Genomic DNA, 16,006 nt, shown 5'->3' on the forward strand with positions numbered 1-16,006 from the left:
ATGCTGTGGATGTTGTCTGAGAGTACAGGAGAAAACAGGTCAGAAGGGTTTGTTTGGGGTGTGTATTCAGTTCTGGTCCTGAATATGTTTTCCTTTTAGATGGAAGAAAACGATAAAATCCCAAGTGTAAAGTTGTAAACATTGGGTTCCTTGGGCTTACTTTTAAGAGTGATAAAAATTCTAGGGGAGCCTAGGTGGCTTAGTCGGTTAAGCGTCCAGCTTCAGCTCAGGTCATGATCTCATGGTTCATGGGTTCGAGCCCTGCGCCGCACTCTGTGCTGACAGCTCAGAGCCTGGAGCTTGCTTCAGATTCTGTCTCTTCCTCTCTCTCTCTGCTCCTCCCCCACTCATGCTCTGTCTCTGTCTCTCAAAAATAAATAAACATTAAAAAAAAGTGATAAAGATTCTAGCACTTAATAAAAAAACCCCAATGATGAGTTTTCTCTTTGAATGAAATGATGAAATGTTGAATTTTGCATATGAAATATTAGGTATTTTATTTTATTTATTTTGAGAGGGAGGGAGGGAGGCAGAGAGAGTGAGCAAGCGTGAGTGGGGAGGGGCAGAAAGAGAGGAAGAGAGAATCCCAAGCAGGTTCTGTACTGTCCGTGTAGAGCGAGATGTGCGGCTTGAACTCACAAACCAAGAGATCATGACCTGAGCCGAAATCAAGAGTCAGCTGCTTAACTGACTGAGCCACCAGGCACCCTGAATATTTGCCATCTTAAATGAACCCAGTCTGTTTCTCTTTATTGATATAATATAGTGCTCTATTTCCTTATTTATTTATTTATCTATTTATCTATCTATCTATCGTATTTATTTATTTATAAAATGTTTTATTTATTTTTGAGAGAGAGAGCGAGCGAGCATGTGCACACAAGCAGGGCAGGAGCAGAGAGAGGGAGACAGAGGATTCAAAGTGGGCTCTGCACTGACAGCAGCGAGCCCGATGTGGGGCTCGAACTCACAGACTGCAAGATCATGGCCTGAGCCGAGGTCGGACGCTCAACCGACTGAGCTACCCAGATGTCCCTGTTTCTTTTTCACGCCTTTCCTTAACGTTAGTTGCGATTAAAAAATATTGTAATTAGTAACAAATCTGAGTGTTGGAGTAAAGCATCACTTAGTCTTTACACATTATCTTCTCTGTGACTGCCCATCCTCCCTTCCCCGCTGATTATGACTGGAGGCCGCTCCGTGTTTTATTGTAAAAGTAAGATTCACATCAGTCATTTATTTTATTCTATACAGCTTCCTTTCAGAATAAAAGTCAAGGTTAATGTCTAATTTCCACACAGAATTTGTCCAGTTTCATACTAAATAAAATGCCTGTGAGAGATGTTTGAGGTATAAGAAAATACTTCAAACATTTTTTTCAAAATATTTGGAACCATTTTAGTTAAAAGTAGACTGTTTAATAAAACATTGCATTTGTAGAGCGGTTAAAAAAGGAACACTACTTAAAACCTAGGATGCAGAGTTAAACACTACGTAACATCTGACTTTGCAACAAAACATGAAATCACATCACTTTTTCTTTTAATATTAAGAGTTCTGCTTCTAAAGGTGGTCATAGAAACTCCTCTGGTTATAAGTAACTTAACTTGATGGGTAATAATATGGTAGGTTCCATATTCTGTGTGAGAATGCTGGGAACCTGTTCTTTGTGGTTTTGTCCACGTAACTGGAAATAGTGGGTATTTCGTCTTTGTCTGAACTCTTGGAGCTTGAGCCTGGCATCACAGAAGGAACAGGACAGTCTGTGTTCCTTGACTCTTCCAGGCCTTCCTGCTGGTTGCCTTTGTCAGCACTGTTTAGGAAGTCTTTCAGAACTTGCTTGAAGATGTAGACTATTTCCCATGGCAGTACATCATTTTCTGCTAAAACTTCTCGAAATCTAGAGGGAAAGCAGTAATGAATATTCAATTCAGAAACTCCCTTCTGTGCATATTCATTTATCTCTGAAATATAGCTGAAATAATGTAATTGCATAGTAGTTACCTTTTGAATAATCTGCTCATCCCTTTAAAATTACGCTTCTAGTAAAGACATTCTCTGTGACTTAAAAATATTTCCAGTAAGATATTTTTGTCCAGCCTATCCTTGGGGATTTTGGTTTTGGGTTTTTGATGCACGTGATTAAAGTATGTACCCGATAGAATATGATTTCCAGTCTAGATATATGAAGACCTTAGACTTGACAGCAGCAGATAATCACAAAAGAGAACATAGTATTTTTACCTGCTGAGAATAGTTCCGGTCTGACAAGGTTGAACTTGTGAGCAAAGGACTTCAAGTTGTCTTTGTTCAGTAGCCGGGATGGTCATGTGGGGGTTCTGGTGGTTTCTCAGCCAGTTGTAATCCACTCCTGTTTTTTTTACTTTTTGTTCATTTTCAATCTCTTGTATTAGTCTCTCTCGCTCCTTCAGATGCCACTTTAATTCCCGAAGCAGGGTCTTTGTCACTACATCTGAGCCAGGACAGTGTGCGGGTTTGTAGGCATCGTATTTTGGCCATTTCATCCAGCCAAAAAGTGGCATGCTCAGCCTATGGGAATATTCTCACTTGTTTATTTGTATAAAATGTTGCGGTTCTGATCAGCACATCTGTTTCTTTTCAGTAAATTTGCCAGAAACTGCGTGAATTTTTCACTGGTTAGATATGCAGGTCAAAACGAGATTAGAATGTGGATTAAAGTCTTTTAATTTCTAACTAGGTCAGTACCAAAAACCAAGCTTTGAAAACACATTATGTAGCTAAGCAGAAGTGAAATATACAAAGTCAGAGATAATCTCCAGACTGAACATTTTCTGAAAATAACACTGGCACTTGCTATTAAAAGTTCTTAGGAGGCTTTAAAACATTAATGTATAGGAAAGCTCTACCTACACACACACTTTTGACTTAGGTTTTGCGCAGAAAAGGTTTAAAGCGTACCTGGTAAGTTGACGGATCCGATGTGGTGATGTTGCCAAAGAGTTTGCTTGAATTAGTGACGAAGCTATGTTTTTCTTGGGCGTATATTGTTCTTCCGGATGCGTTCCCTGTTGGAAGGAATGAACCTCCTTATTTACCCACTGAAACTGTATTTGAAATAAATCAATTTCTGTGTTAGGAATGAGGTTGTGATGTCTTCATTTAGAGAGAACGCTCATTAATTCACCTTGTAAGTGAGCTAGAAGAAGTGACAAAAATAACTTACTGTTTAATCTTCACAAATTATATAACGGTCTGCCTTTTGAACGTAGCTCCGTCTGTTTGAAAAAGATGCCGGCAGCCACAGGCTCTGGTCCTAAATGCACTCCGACTCGGCTCTGGTGATGCAGCGAGGAGCGGCACCGGGAGGCACCAGGGCCGCGCTCCCAGCTACGGGGGGGACGGTGCGTGCTGTGATGTTCTGCTGTGGGTCACAGCTCAGGGCTGTATTTTTATGCCTGTAGAGAGCTAAAAATAACCACGCTGCTTTAATTCTTCTGCTTAACTTTCAGGCCATCTAGAAGCCAGGTCACTGTCCCCTCTAATGAGAGCAGAAAAAACAGATCAGTCTTGACGATTTGCAAAATATCCGTCCTGAGGAAATTCGTTATGATGGAGCAAAAGAGGTGAAGAATGCTGGTATCAGTCCTAGGTGGACTGTTTAGTCAGGATTATTTTCTGTATTCATCTCGTTTCTCTAACTGGTAGTGAAATTTGTATGCTGGAGCCAGTTGTGAGGCCGGAGGACGTAAATGCTGAAGTAGGTGACTTGACAATATAGTTTATACTCTCTTGAAAAACCGTAATAATAGATTAAGGGTAGGGGAAAAGAGAGATCTAAGAGCATGAGAAATTGAAAACGAAACCTTGTAATTCATTCTACAGAAGACGATGGCAGTGTTTTCTCTTGGAGCCGAGGGTGAAACACACTTACCGTTGGGGCAAGGGCCGATGCGATGCGATGCGATGCGATGCGGGATGGTCTTTCCTTCCGGGGCCGCGGGTCTCTGGCTGAAGGGCAGACAGGTCTTTTACTCTCTGCTTCTGTGTTCGGTGACTACGTAGCGGCTTTTCCTTTCATACCACTTGTTTCTTCTGTTGCCTTTTCCTTCAAATGAACTGTGAAGAATGGACATGGTTCCCATCAGACCCGCTTGTCATGCGTGATGATGAGTGACGTGTGCGGTCAGCCTACAGCCCTGTTCCTTACACGTGAGAAGTGGCCCGCTGTCGGCATCCATCATCTTCACCGGGCAGGTTTTCACATCGCATCGTGTGTGGCGCTCTGAGAACGGAAGCAGTCGAGTTCGGCAGGACAGAAACGTCCTCGCAGATTTTCTGCCGAAGTTACGATGAATCCTGACACTTCTCCCTTTGAATAACCTCCTTGCTGTTGCTTTAATTTAAACAGTTTTTGCCTCTGCGATGGTGACGGCAACGTCGGAAGTATAGCGGCTGTGGAACACGAGCCACGTTTCTTTTCGGGCCCTTCTGTGGCTTCCTTCCCCTTCCTGCCGGCGCTGCCCCGGAGCGTGTCTTCCCGACACGTGTCGTCGTGTTCCCTCTGCCCTCAGAGTTGCTCACACAGACTCTGTCTTCTGAGATGTTCATTCTCTCTCTTTTCCGTTTATCCACTTTGTAGTTCTTTATTCACTTTGTAGTTTGTTGTGGAGGTCGGGGAAGGCCTTTTCGGGGCCGGGGGGGGGGGGAGTGGTGGTGTCCTTGGGAGATTTGAAGATCGGTGAGCCTGCTGCGCAAAGAGCTTCTCAAAGACACCCCCCGCCGCAGACTTCTCTGGCGCCTGTGCTGCCCCTGTGGCGCCTGCTCAGGTGTAGCCTTCACAGTTTCTCTTACGGCTCAGCTTCCATTCCACGCGCCTCCCTTCCGTCTTCCGCGTGTGAGCCTGCGTTTCTGGTGCTCAGGCTGTGCTGCTTATATTATTGTCACCGGTATGTTTTCTGTCCTGTCTCCTGAGATTGTTTGATTGAAGTAGAACTCAAGTATCAGTACAGTCTTGCCCCTGCTACCTTGTAGATGGACACCAGAAATATCCGGGGATCAGGATTTGTGGAGAAAGTACCTTCATGTTAATCCTTTCTGTTTATTAAGCTATAACCAGATTAACTTGGATTAAAACAAATTTTTTTTTAACGTTTAGTTATGAGAGAGAGACACAGAGCACGAGTAGGGGAGGGGCAGAGAGAGAGGGAGACACAGAATGCGAAGCAGGCTCCGGGCTCTGAGCTGTCAGCACAGAGCCCGACATGGGGCTTGAACTCACTGCCTGCAAGATCATGACCCGAGCTAAAGTCGGACACTTAACCGACTGAGCCATCCAGGCGCCCTAACTTGGATTTTATTAAACATTTTAGTACGTTGAACAAATGAGTTGTTTCTGAGGAACTGCAGCCTCCAGGCATTTTGTGTGGGAGACAGAAAGCTTAAACTGTGATACTGGCCAGTTTCTTTTGGTCACGGTCACAATTTTCCAGGCTGCGTCTTGTTAGCTGAAGATTGTACCACCTCTCATACTCACTGTGAGATCGCACTGTAGCATTTACAGGGTGAGCATATAAACTTCTAAGGTGTGTAGAGAAGTGCATAAGAAAATAAGTCTGGAAAAACAAAATTTTGGAAACCTGAGGGCAAGCTGAGGAGCCAGGGACAAGTGTTCGTGTTTACAGTCAGGGTCTCCGTTAGTGCTCGGCAGCATTTGATAGCGGCGCAGGGAGGATTCCTCACCGGGCGGAGCCTGGTGGCCCGGCCCTCTGCTTTTAATTCCTTTGCTACTCGGTTTAAAATCCTGGATCGCTGCTGCTTCTGTCTTTCGGCTGTTAGAGATGCAGTTGATAAAATCATTTGAATTAAAACACACTAATGCGTGTATTTTTTTTTTAATGTTTGTTTATTTTTGAGAGACAGAGCACGAGCAGGGGAGGGGCAAAGAGAGAGGGAGACCCAGAATTGGAAGCAGGCTCTAGGCTCCGAGCTGTCAGCACAGAGCCCGACGCAGGGCTGAAACTCATGAACCACGAGATCATGCCCTGAGTCAAAGTCGGCTGCTTAATTGACTGAGGCTGCGGGGCGCCCGACATTTTTAAAAAAATTTTTTTAATGTTTATTTATTTTTTGAGAGAGACAGAGTGTGAGTAGGGGAGAACAGAGAGAGAGGGAGACACAGAATCTGAAGCAGGCTCCAGGCTCCAGGCTCCAAGCTGTCAGCACAACCCAACACAAGGTTCGAATTCATGAACCGTGAGATCATGACCTGGGCCAAAGTCGGCCGCTCAACCGCTGAGCCATCCAGGCGCCCCTTGTTCACAAGCTTTAGGTTTTACAGTTTACGTTAGTTTATTGATATTTTCCTTTTTGACTGTTCTTTTTTTGTGCTCTTGTTTGTGAAGGCTTCTCTATTCCAGATTATCAAGTGTAGGAGAACATTAGCTTTACAGGTGTAAAAAAGCAGGTGTCTGGGTGGTTGAATGGGTTTGGAAGTGATTTAAGGTTGGTGTGAGGTGTAGGGTCGGACACCCAAGTTGGATAGCCAGTGTCCAACTACGTGGCCATCGCTCCAGCCTGGAGATTTTCCCGGGTCTTCGCGTGCTGGGTAGTTGTGTGTGTCCTGGGCATCTTGAATGCTGTATTACGGGACCCGGGGGCTTGTTTAAATCTTCCGGGGATTGCAGCTGAGCAGCCGTGTTCGGGTGGCAAATCCCCGCCAGCCTTGTGTGAGGTTTCGGGATCTCTCCGGTTTTCAGAGCCCTCACGGCGCCACCAGGTCTGTCCTACAGGGTGCCACCTGTTGGCCATCCTGGAGCTCAGCCCTCAGTCATCAGTCCGTGGTGGGCTCTTTGGGGTCAGCGCATGCTTGTACGGCCCAGTGGCTTCTGGACGGCCTTGGGGGTCTCGCTTCCCCAGGTGCTCTCCTGTCCCTGAGGCAGCTCCCGGCCCCAAGCCTGCGGCTTTATTGCCCTGCTTCACCATGCGCTTCCTGCCGGTTCAGCTGCCGGCGTTCACATTCAGGGCCAAGCGATGGGAGGACCCTGGAGGAAAGAAGGCAGTGAGGGTCCACCCTACCCTCTGGGAGAGGATGTCTCCCCTCCTTAGAGTTTGAGGCTCTTGCTGACCCCTGGAAACACAAAATCTGGGGACTGCCTTCACTTTGAACATGTGGGGTCCCCTCTCCTCCCTGAGGCACGAGAACTGCTTCTGGGGCGCCCTGTCTATGCCCGTGCTGTGTCTGCACTTGGGGACGGCAGAGTTAAATGATTGCAGATGCACCTCTGGTTTGCTTGCCGCTGCTCTGAATTCTGGTCGTTTTCTCCCATCTGCCCAGTACTGTGCTTTCAGGGACTCTGGTAACAGCTCACGTGCTCTGTCCTGGCTTTCTGGCTTCATTTTGAGGCACAGAGTGTGGTGTGCTCGTTTGGTCTTCCCAGGAGCTGGAACTGGGGAAACGTTCTCGACTCCTGTGTTTTCATACCCAGATCTAGTATGCCGGCATACGTATTCTTTAAAGATATTATTTATAAGTAATCTCTAAACCCTGCACGGGGCTCGAACTCACAACCCCAAGATCAAGAGCCACACGCTCCACCAACTGGGCCAGCCAGGCGTCCCCGTGCCAGCACGTTCGAGTGGCTCCCCCCTCATGGTTGCCACTCTGGTCCGAGCCCCGTCGTCTCTGGCCTTGGTTACTGTGCTCCTGTGTTCGGTGGTCTCCCCGCTTCTAAGTACCCACCCCTGTCACCGCACCCCGCTTCACCCGGTCTGAGCTGTCCTGTTAAAATAGGAGTTTGATGTTGCTGTTTGTCTGTCCTGGCTCAAAACCCATCTCCCTCAGAGCAAAAGCCCAAATCTCTGTAATTCGTCCCTGCCGGCAGCCTACCCCCTGCCCATCCCGCTAACCAACTCCTGTTCCCCGTACCTCTGGGCCCCCCACCCTTCTCCTGGGCTGCCTCTGCCTCCCGCCTCTTGTGGCACACTTGCCTCAAGGCTGGCCTTTCCTGTGTCCTTGTTCAGGAGATCTTTCCCCTCCAGGGCTGCATGGCCCTTCTCTTTCTTTCCGCTGATCTTTGCTTTATTGTCGCCTTATCATCCTATTAATATTGCAGCCGCCCTCGCCCCATCTCCTCTCCTGGCTGCACAGGTATTTTTCTCTGTGGGCTCATCTCTGAATGACGTGTTCTATGTTTTACTTTATTTTTCTTCTCCCAACTAGACTGTAAACTCCATGAGGACTGTCTGCCAGCCGCTTTATCCCAAGTGCTTAAAACAGCGCCTGGCACGGAGGCAGCCTTGAATATTAATTTGCTCAGTGGATTAATGAGTAAATATCAGGTAAACAGTAACCAAAAGAATGTTGATGTAGCTATTAATAGCAGGCAAGAGTAGGCTTTGAGGCAAGTAGCGTTTTATTAAAGTAAACCTCAAATTTCAAGAATTGGTATTGTGCAGTCTTCTTTCTGACGGCAGGGCGATTAAATTAGATGCGGATAATGCAAACATAATTGGTAGCATATTTTGCATATCACACAGCAGTTGCCTTTTTTTTTAATTAACATCTTGGACATGTTTGCCTATTAGCGTGAAGATGGCCCTGGCCATCCTTAAAAAGATGCACACTGAGTAGGAGCATGCCGTGGCTTGGCCCTCCCTCTGACATTTGTTTTCAGGTTTTAACCATTACAAACATCGTCCGAAGGTGCCTTCTCTCCCTGGAGTTCTCCATACCCTTAGCTTTAAACTTGTACCTCCATATCACTGGTGAGTGTGTGTATCTGTTATGTCTCCTTCACTAGACGACACTTTCATGAGGGCAAGGAGCTTGTTTTGTTTACTGCTGCACCTCTAGTGTCTAAGTTCCTCCGATGTACTGGGTGTTCGGTAGATATTTGCTGACTAAATGAATGCTCCCATGTCCGTGCCCGTGCTTCCTTGTCTGCATGTTGAAATACTGCTCTACAGAAGACACTGAGGGGAAAATTTTGGTTCAGATACTGGCTGGTTGCCTTTCAGAATAACAAAAGTCTTAACTCATTTACCACTCCCTGCAGTGATCTAAGGATATTCAGTCTTCTGCTAATATGAAGGGGGAAATACTGGCCTCTCACTCTTTTATTTTTTTAATTAAAAAATTTTTTTGGAGAGAGAGTACGAGCAGGGGAAGGGCTGAGAGAATTCCAAGCAGGCTCCACTGTCAACATGGAGCCCGACGTGGGGCTTGAACTCATGAACCATGAGATCATGACCTGAGCCGACATCAAGAGTCAGATGCTCAGCCGACTGAGCCACCCAGGTGTCCAGTTTCTCCCTGCTTTAATTTGCACTTGGGTGGCCAGAAGATGGGGAGTTGAGCGTATTTGCATTTGAAAAAAAAATTTTTTTTAATGTTTATTTTTGGGGGAGAGAGAGAGAGAGAGAGAAGGGCAGAGAGAGAGGGAGACACAGAATCCATAGCAGGCTCCAAGCTGTCAGCACAGAACCTGATGCGGGGCTCAAACTCATGAACTGTGAGATCATGACCTGAGCTGAAGTCAGACACTTAACCGACTGAGACACCCAGGTGCCCTTTATTTGCATTTGTTGAATGACCATTAGCGTGTTTTCTTCTCTGACTTAAGTAGAAGTAACTATTCAAGAATTCTTCTAGCACGTGGGATTTCTTGGCTTTTTGGAAATAGCATATTAACGTTTAATATTCTTTTTAGGCCACTTAGCGGAAAGAGCTCAGAAATGGAGTATATTGACAAATACAGACAGCTTGAAGCACAAGAATTTGATATGTGTGGCAGTGATCAGTCAACTAGTAGGCCAGGTAAATGGGTATTTTTAAATATTTAAAATCTGCTGCATGAGTTATTTACAGGTTAAAGTGTTACATTCTTTAAAGTTTTTAAGAAATGTGATATTTTGGTCAACAAAGAATCCATATTGCTTGTTAATTCAAGATGTGTTTTTGAGTGGGTGAGTATATGTTGGGTTGTAAAATAGTCACTTTTCTCTCTCTTTTTTTTTTAAAAGTTTATTTTGAGAGCACGCACGCATGCGAGCTGGGGAGGGGCAGAGAGAGAAGCCCAAGCAGGCTCTGTGTTGTCAGGGCAGAGCCCGTTGTGGGGCTTGAACTCATGAACGGTGACCTGAGCCAAAATCAAGAGTTGGACACTCAACTAACTGAGCCACACAAGTGCTCTGTTTTTTTCTTTTATTTTTTAAATTCTATTTATTTTTTTATTTTATTAAAAAAAAATTTTTTTTTAACGTTTATTTATTTTTGAGACAGAGAGAGAGCATGAACGGGGGAGGGTCAGAGAGAGAGGGAGACACAGAATCCAAAACAGGCTCCAGGCTCTGAGCTGTCAGCACAGAGCCCGACATGGGGCTCGAACCCACGAACCGTGAGATCATGACCTGAGCTGAAGTCAGACGCTTAACTGACTGAGCCACCTAGGTGCCCCTGTTTTTCTTCTCTTTTAAACGTAGTTCTTAAATAGTCTGTTCTTTTGTTTTAATTTTTTTTAATGTTTATTTTTGAGAGAGAGAGAGGGAGAGAGAGAATGAGTGGGGAGGGGCAGAGAGAGAGGGAGGCACAGAATCCGAAGCAGGCTCCAGCCTGAGCTGTAGCACAGAGACTGATGCGGGGCTCAAACCCATGAACCTTGAGATCATGACTTCAGCTGAAACCAAGAGTTGGACGCTTAACCACCCAGGTGCCCCACCGCACTGTCTCATTCCGTTTTGTTTTCTCATTGTTTGGGTCCCTACATAGATTCAGGTTTATTTCTCATGGTTTATGTTTCACCTTAAAGCAAAAGCGCATGGAGTTCTTTGCCTTTGTGTCTGTGTTCTTGCCTTGCTGTCGGCTTCGGCCTGGTGTTGCCTCATTAAGTGTTGTTTGTATATTTCAGCTACTGTCTTTAGCTCCCTCAGGAGGAATAGTTGTCTGGACGGTCTGGTAGGTTAACATCAGAAGTGATAGCTGAAAGTGTGTGCGCCCCTTGGTCCAGTGCATACCTCTGCTAAAAATACAGCGCTGGACGTGGCCGAGCGTCGATTGCTTCATTGCTAATCTGTGGGGAGCCTCGGAGGTCTCATGAATGTCAGCGGACAGGGATTGGCGATTTTGCCTGTGCAGCAGAGCAAAGTGCGGTCCAGTAGAAGCACGAAGGAGCCGTGTGCGTGTTACTGTGCAGAGACCTCCATCAGCTCGTATTTCCCTTTGCGGAGGCGCGTTCGTTCCCAGATGACTGTGTGATGCCATCCTTCTTGTTACGCCCGTATGGCCTGACCTGGGGCACGCCGCCTGCCACTCCTGGAGCATGCCACACGGGAATGCTGCTGCTGGAAAGTAGCGAGGTTACGATTGAATGCCTGCAGTTGGAGGCATCTGCTCTAGTAACTTTTGATTTGGATTAAGATTTGGAACTGTTTGCTTTCTCTGTCCCTGGCATCTTAATGCCTTTGGAACTTTTCACCAGGCAGTTACATAAATTATAGCTTTGGCTGTATTCCAAGGATTCATTCAACAACCGGTGTTTATCAAGGTGTGTGCCAGGGACTGTGTGAGGCCTGGGACTATGGTAAGTAGTAAGACCCGGTCCCTCCCCTCGCAGAGATTATCATTTAATCATGTAGTTACGCAGATTCATGCTTGTGGAGGTGAGTGCTCTGAAAGACAGCTGTATGGGGGCCTGAGACCAGGGTTTCTGACTTGAGCTGGGGTATCGGGAAAGTTAACAGTTGAGCTTAGAGCTGACGGATGATAGACGTTACCGGGCAGCACGGGGATCAGGGAGGAGGGAACGTGCGCCGGGGGTCTTTGGCGGACGAAACCCTGGTGCCCCAGACTTGAAATGGGCGTTGTTGTCGGAGAATCGAGAGTGGGGGTGGGCAGGCCTGGGCACAGACAGTTGTAGGCTAGATAATAGGCCCCCAAAGAGGTCCGATCCTAAGCCCCAGAACCTGTGACTGTGTTAGCTCACAGGAGAAAGAATCCTTGCAACTGTGATTAAGTCACAGTCAAATGGCGAGGGGGAGACTGTCCCGGCGGGCCCTGTGTGATCACAGGGTTCTTACAAGAGGGGGCAGGAGGGTCGCAATCAGTAGGAGGAGATGTGACTGTGGAAGCCATAGGTTGGAGTGATGTGGCTTAGTGAAGAGAAACTAGCGGTTTCTAGTTTTTTTCCAGTTCACGTAAAAACATTTTAATGTTAATAACTCAGGGTAAAAAGATAACAGGAAATAAAAATAGCGAATTGTGAGATTGAGGTATTTCTCACGGCACTTTTGGATTATACTTTGTCATATGTAGTTTGCTGATATGCCCTGAATAATCCATTTTGTTTTCTTAGAACTTAATCATGATGCTTTGCCTGGTCACCTCCCTTTGTTGCTGATGTACAGATGAGAGAGCCTTGTGGCCACGAACATCTCCCTGTTTGGTTTCCTGTCCCCTGTGGCGGTGGACGTGGAGGCAGGACTTGATTTGTGCCGGGTGTGCTTCAGCCAGTGACCTAGAAACGTCCAGCCGTGTTTGTGTTCCGTGGAGGAAGGCATAGGGTTTGGACGGTAGAGTTAAGACTTTCAGAATTCTCTTCTTGTACAGCTTCTGTCTTTAAGTAACAACCTTCAAAATGCACGTAATCAAGGAACGTAAGTCGCATCAGTGGTGTCCAAGTAGTGGCTCGGTCAGCAGCACGGCGAACCACGTCTTAAAGTCGATTGGCAAACGACACGGCTGCTGCCTTTCTGTGTTTCTGAGTCCCCCCGCGCTTCTCACTCCCCACTTCTTCCTCTGTTCCCACTGCTTGTTCTTCCGTCTTGTCTTACAGTGGAGCCCCTGCTGCCGAGTGGACTCTCATCCCTCTCCTGTAGTACGTGAAAAAAGGCCTGTTGCTGATTGATAAACCTACTGGCATCACGCGTGGGAAAGTGTTTATTTTTCGCCTATTTATGTAAACATTATGTTCTTAATTTGTGGGTTGGCCTGGATACCCAGCCACCATTCAGAATTCCAGATAACTTAATGAACGGTTGGAGCCATTTTTAAATTAGGACCTTTCCAGACATTAAATTTTGCTCCAACTCAGTGTTTGGCAGGTAGTGTGGTTAATTACTTCTGAGGACTCCTTAGTCAAGAGAGCTTCTGGAAGGAGTGAGACCAAGAGTTCTTCAAAAGCTGAGAGGAGATGGGGCACCTGGGTGGCTCAGTCGGCTGAGCGTCTGACTTTGTCTCAGGTCGTGATCTCAGGGTTCATGGGTTTGAGCCCTGCATCAGGCTCTCCGCTGTCAGTGTGGAGCCCTCTTTGGATCCTCTGTCCCCCACCCCCTTCTCTCTCCTCTCCCCCGCTGGTGTGCATGCTTGCTCGCTCTCTCTCTGTCTCTCAAAAGTAAACATAGAAAAAAATGTAAAAGCTGAGAGGAGTGATGGGAGGAAAGCAAGACAGGACAGCAGAAGGACGGTGCGTGTTTTTGAGAGTCCGGTGGCCATCTGTGCACTGACGGGAGGATTGGAGCTGTTGAGGGCAGGGCTTGGGAGTCCTCCTTCGGCCATGGCCCCTGGCGCCCTAGGAAGAGCGTTGCTGCCTACAAAGAAGCGACCTTTGCCCGAAAGATTGTAACAGGTCTGACTGCTCTGTTCTGTGAATTCAGAACAAGGGCTACACACTTTGATTCAAATATAGGAGAAGAGCTATATATTTTTTAAATTTATTATTAGATTAGTTATGACACTGCGAACACGTGAATCAGGTGAGAAAGGACGGTGGCAGAACACAGGATGAGGAGATGTTGGGGCAGAGAAAGGAAGGGCTGGGAGGAAAAGGGGAGACGGGCATCGGGGGAGAGATGCCGAAGAAGGGGAACAGCTCTAAATTTGAAGCGGCGGGAGCCTTAAAAGTTTGTTTTGGAAGTAGAAGTTTATTTCCCGATGAAAGCTTGCGTCCTGTGAATTTTGATGCCTGTCAGTTCGTCAGGTCATGACCCGAGGCCGGACACGGTGTTTACAGGGGGTGCTAGCGGTCAGTGCCGCAGTCGGCCTCTGCGTGGGCAGTCAGGCCGCCCTTTCAGGGCACCTGGAGCTCCTGAGCGGCACTCGTCTGCTACCGGTGCATTTCAGCAGTAAGGAGCTACCCCTTAATGAATCGGTGCATTCTACTGAAATTTCAAATCACGTCTGTTCTTTAACCATTTTAGTACTGTTAACCTTAAAAATAAAACTGCCAGTTATTTTACCAGCAAAGAGATGGATTTCTCTGGGAAGAACAGATCATTTTAATCCGGGACAAGCAAGCTACCAAAAAACCAAAAGCAAGTCCTGAGAACAAAGGACAGGAGACTCTTTTGGGAGGGCAGGGGGAGGGGAAGAGCGGGGCTGTTGTAAACAAAAAGTCCATTGGAGTAAACTGGGAATTGGAAGTATAGAGGTTTCTCAGTGGCTGAGCTGGGACAGACTCTCATTGGCTGGGCTGTTGCCGGGGGGAAGAGGAAATCTTCCTTCTTCCTGCTGGGAGAGTGAGACCGTATCCTTGAGCAAGGTGCGTCTCTTCCTGTGGGACTGTGGTGGGCGGGGAGTGGTGGGCGTGAGGGCTCCCCCGCGCACGCGCGCCTCCTGATGCCATTCCACACGAGGTTCCCTTTGACTACTTTTCACGTTACTTTTTCACCGTGTGCTTTGTAGGTCTTTTGTCTTAGGAGGTGGTGCCAGGCCTACCGCGATGATGGCTGTGATGGAGGTGTAAGGGTGTGCGCAGCTTGTATAAATGATTCATCGCGGGTACGGAGGGAATCTTCTAGTTACGCTGCTTGCGGTGTTAGCCTGCAGAATGTGCTTCTGCATTTGTGGACACGTGCGTGCTGGGTTTATAGATTAGACATAACTTCGGGTTGTTTACTGTTTTTTTTTCCAGACACGTAATAGTATTTTTTGTTTTGTTTTGTTTTTTGAATACAGGTCCAAGGCCATCTTTGGCTAAATTAAGCAATGTGGCGTGCGTCCCAGAGACAACTTACAAATATCCTGATTTGCCTATAAATCGATGTAAGGACGAGGTAAAATTATTTTTGTCATGATGTAATTTTGCCGTTTAAATAAATGTCCGAGGCCCAACATTTTGGTCTACAGCTGGGAAGTGACGAGGTGCCAGGCAAGCGTCCGTGGCGTGTGCCGGACTGTGGGGCGGCCGTGCGATGACCGTGCTGATGGTCTTTCTTTGGGCTGTGCTTTAATGTGTTCAGCCTCCCTCTGAGACAGCTGTCGGGAAACACCTGTCCCCAGGAGAGCTGCTGCTTGGACAGAACTCCAGGTGTTTTTATACAGTGATAATGCCCCCTGGCCACCGTTCTCTCCAGCATTCCGCTGGCCTGTTAACTGATTTGATCAATCACCGGTACATCTTGTTACCGACAATGCTGGGCCGCATACAGCGGCAAGGTGATCACGCTTTTAATTAGCCACCCGTTATTAAGCCACGTTAGAAATAAGCGTACTGAAACCTTTATTTAATGTACTAGTAGAGGATGAGTTACAGGTAAAACGAAACCACAAATGTTCCAGATATAAGTTTTGTTTTGTTTTAGGGAGTCCTGCAACTTCTGTAGAGTAGACCTACTCTAATTTTGGGGGCCGCTACTCAAATTAGACGGTGTTCCCTGGCCGTAGCAATTGCTAGAGAGAGAAGAGTTCAGACAAATTTAGGGTGGAGTCAGGGAGTGGCGGGCAGGAATTGGACTGCAGTTTTAAAAACGCTGTGTACGGTCTGGGAGTGGAACGATAGAAGTTAATTATTTGAAAATGCATCTGCGGAATTTCAAATGAAATGTTAAAACCACTTGAGGTGATGGCAGCAGTGCTTTCGTGTTTCTCAGAAGAATTATGTAAGGTTCGTTACAAGATTTAAAAATACTAGACATTTAAACTTAGCGAGAGCTCTAGAAATTGGTGTTTTCACCTCTGCATAAAGACACTGAGCCCTGGGGCCCCGTGGCTGCCTTGGCCTGGCTCTCCAGAGCCGTGAGCTGTTCCTGTTCA

General features: G+C 46.7%; 2 protein-coding genes across 4 annotated transcripts in view; one reads left to right on the plus strand and one right to left on the minus strand.

Moving 5' to 3' along the window:
• Window positions 1-16,006, plus strand: part of TDRD9 (tudor domain containing 9) — a 117,106-nt gene that overhangs the window by 9,343 nt on the left and 91,757 nt on the right. For all 3 annotated transcript variants that reach the window (XM_053225016.1, XM_053225018.1, XM_053225017.1), the window contains exons 2-3: window positions 9,690-9,796; window positions 14,930-15,027. In XM_053225016.1, the coding sequence (XP_053080991.1) occupies window positions 9,690-9,796; window positions 14,930-15,027 (205 nt within the window). The remainder of the gene's footprint in view (window positions 1-9,689; window positions 9,797-14,929; window positions 15,028-16,006) is intronic.
• On the minus strand, window positions 1,228-2,546 carry RD3L (RD3 like). The gene is made up of 2 exons (XM_053225021.1): window positions 2,245-2,546; window positions 1,228-1,900 (listed from the first exon to the last, which is right to left on the minus strand). The coding sequence occupies exons 1-2, from the start codon at window positions 2,541-2,543 to the stop codon at window positions 1,603-1,605; spliced, it is 597 nt and encodes a 198-aa protein (XP_053080996.1). The 5' UTR covers window positions 2,544-2,546; the 3' UTR covers window positions 1,228-1,602.

The sequence above is a fragment of the Acinonyx jubatus genome, chromosome B3 (assembly GCF_027475565.1).
Source record: "Acinonyx jubatus isolate Ajub_Pintada_27869175 chromosome B3, VMU_Ajub_asm_v1.0, whole genome shotgun sequence".
NCBI lineage: Eukaryota > Metazoa > Chordata > Mammalia > Carnivora > Felidae > Acinonyx > Acinonyx jubatus.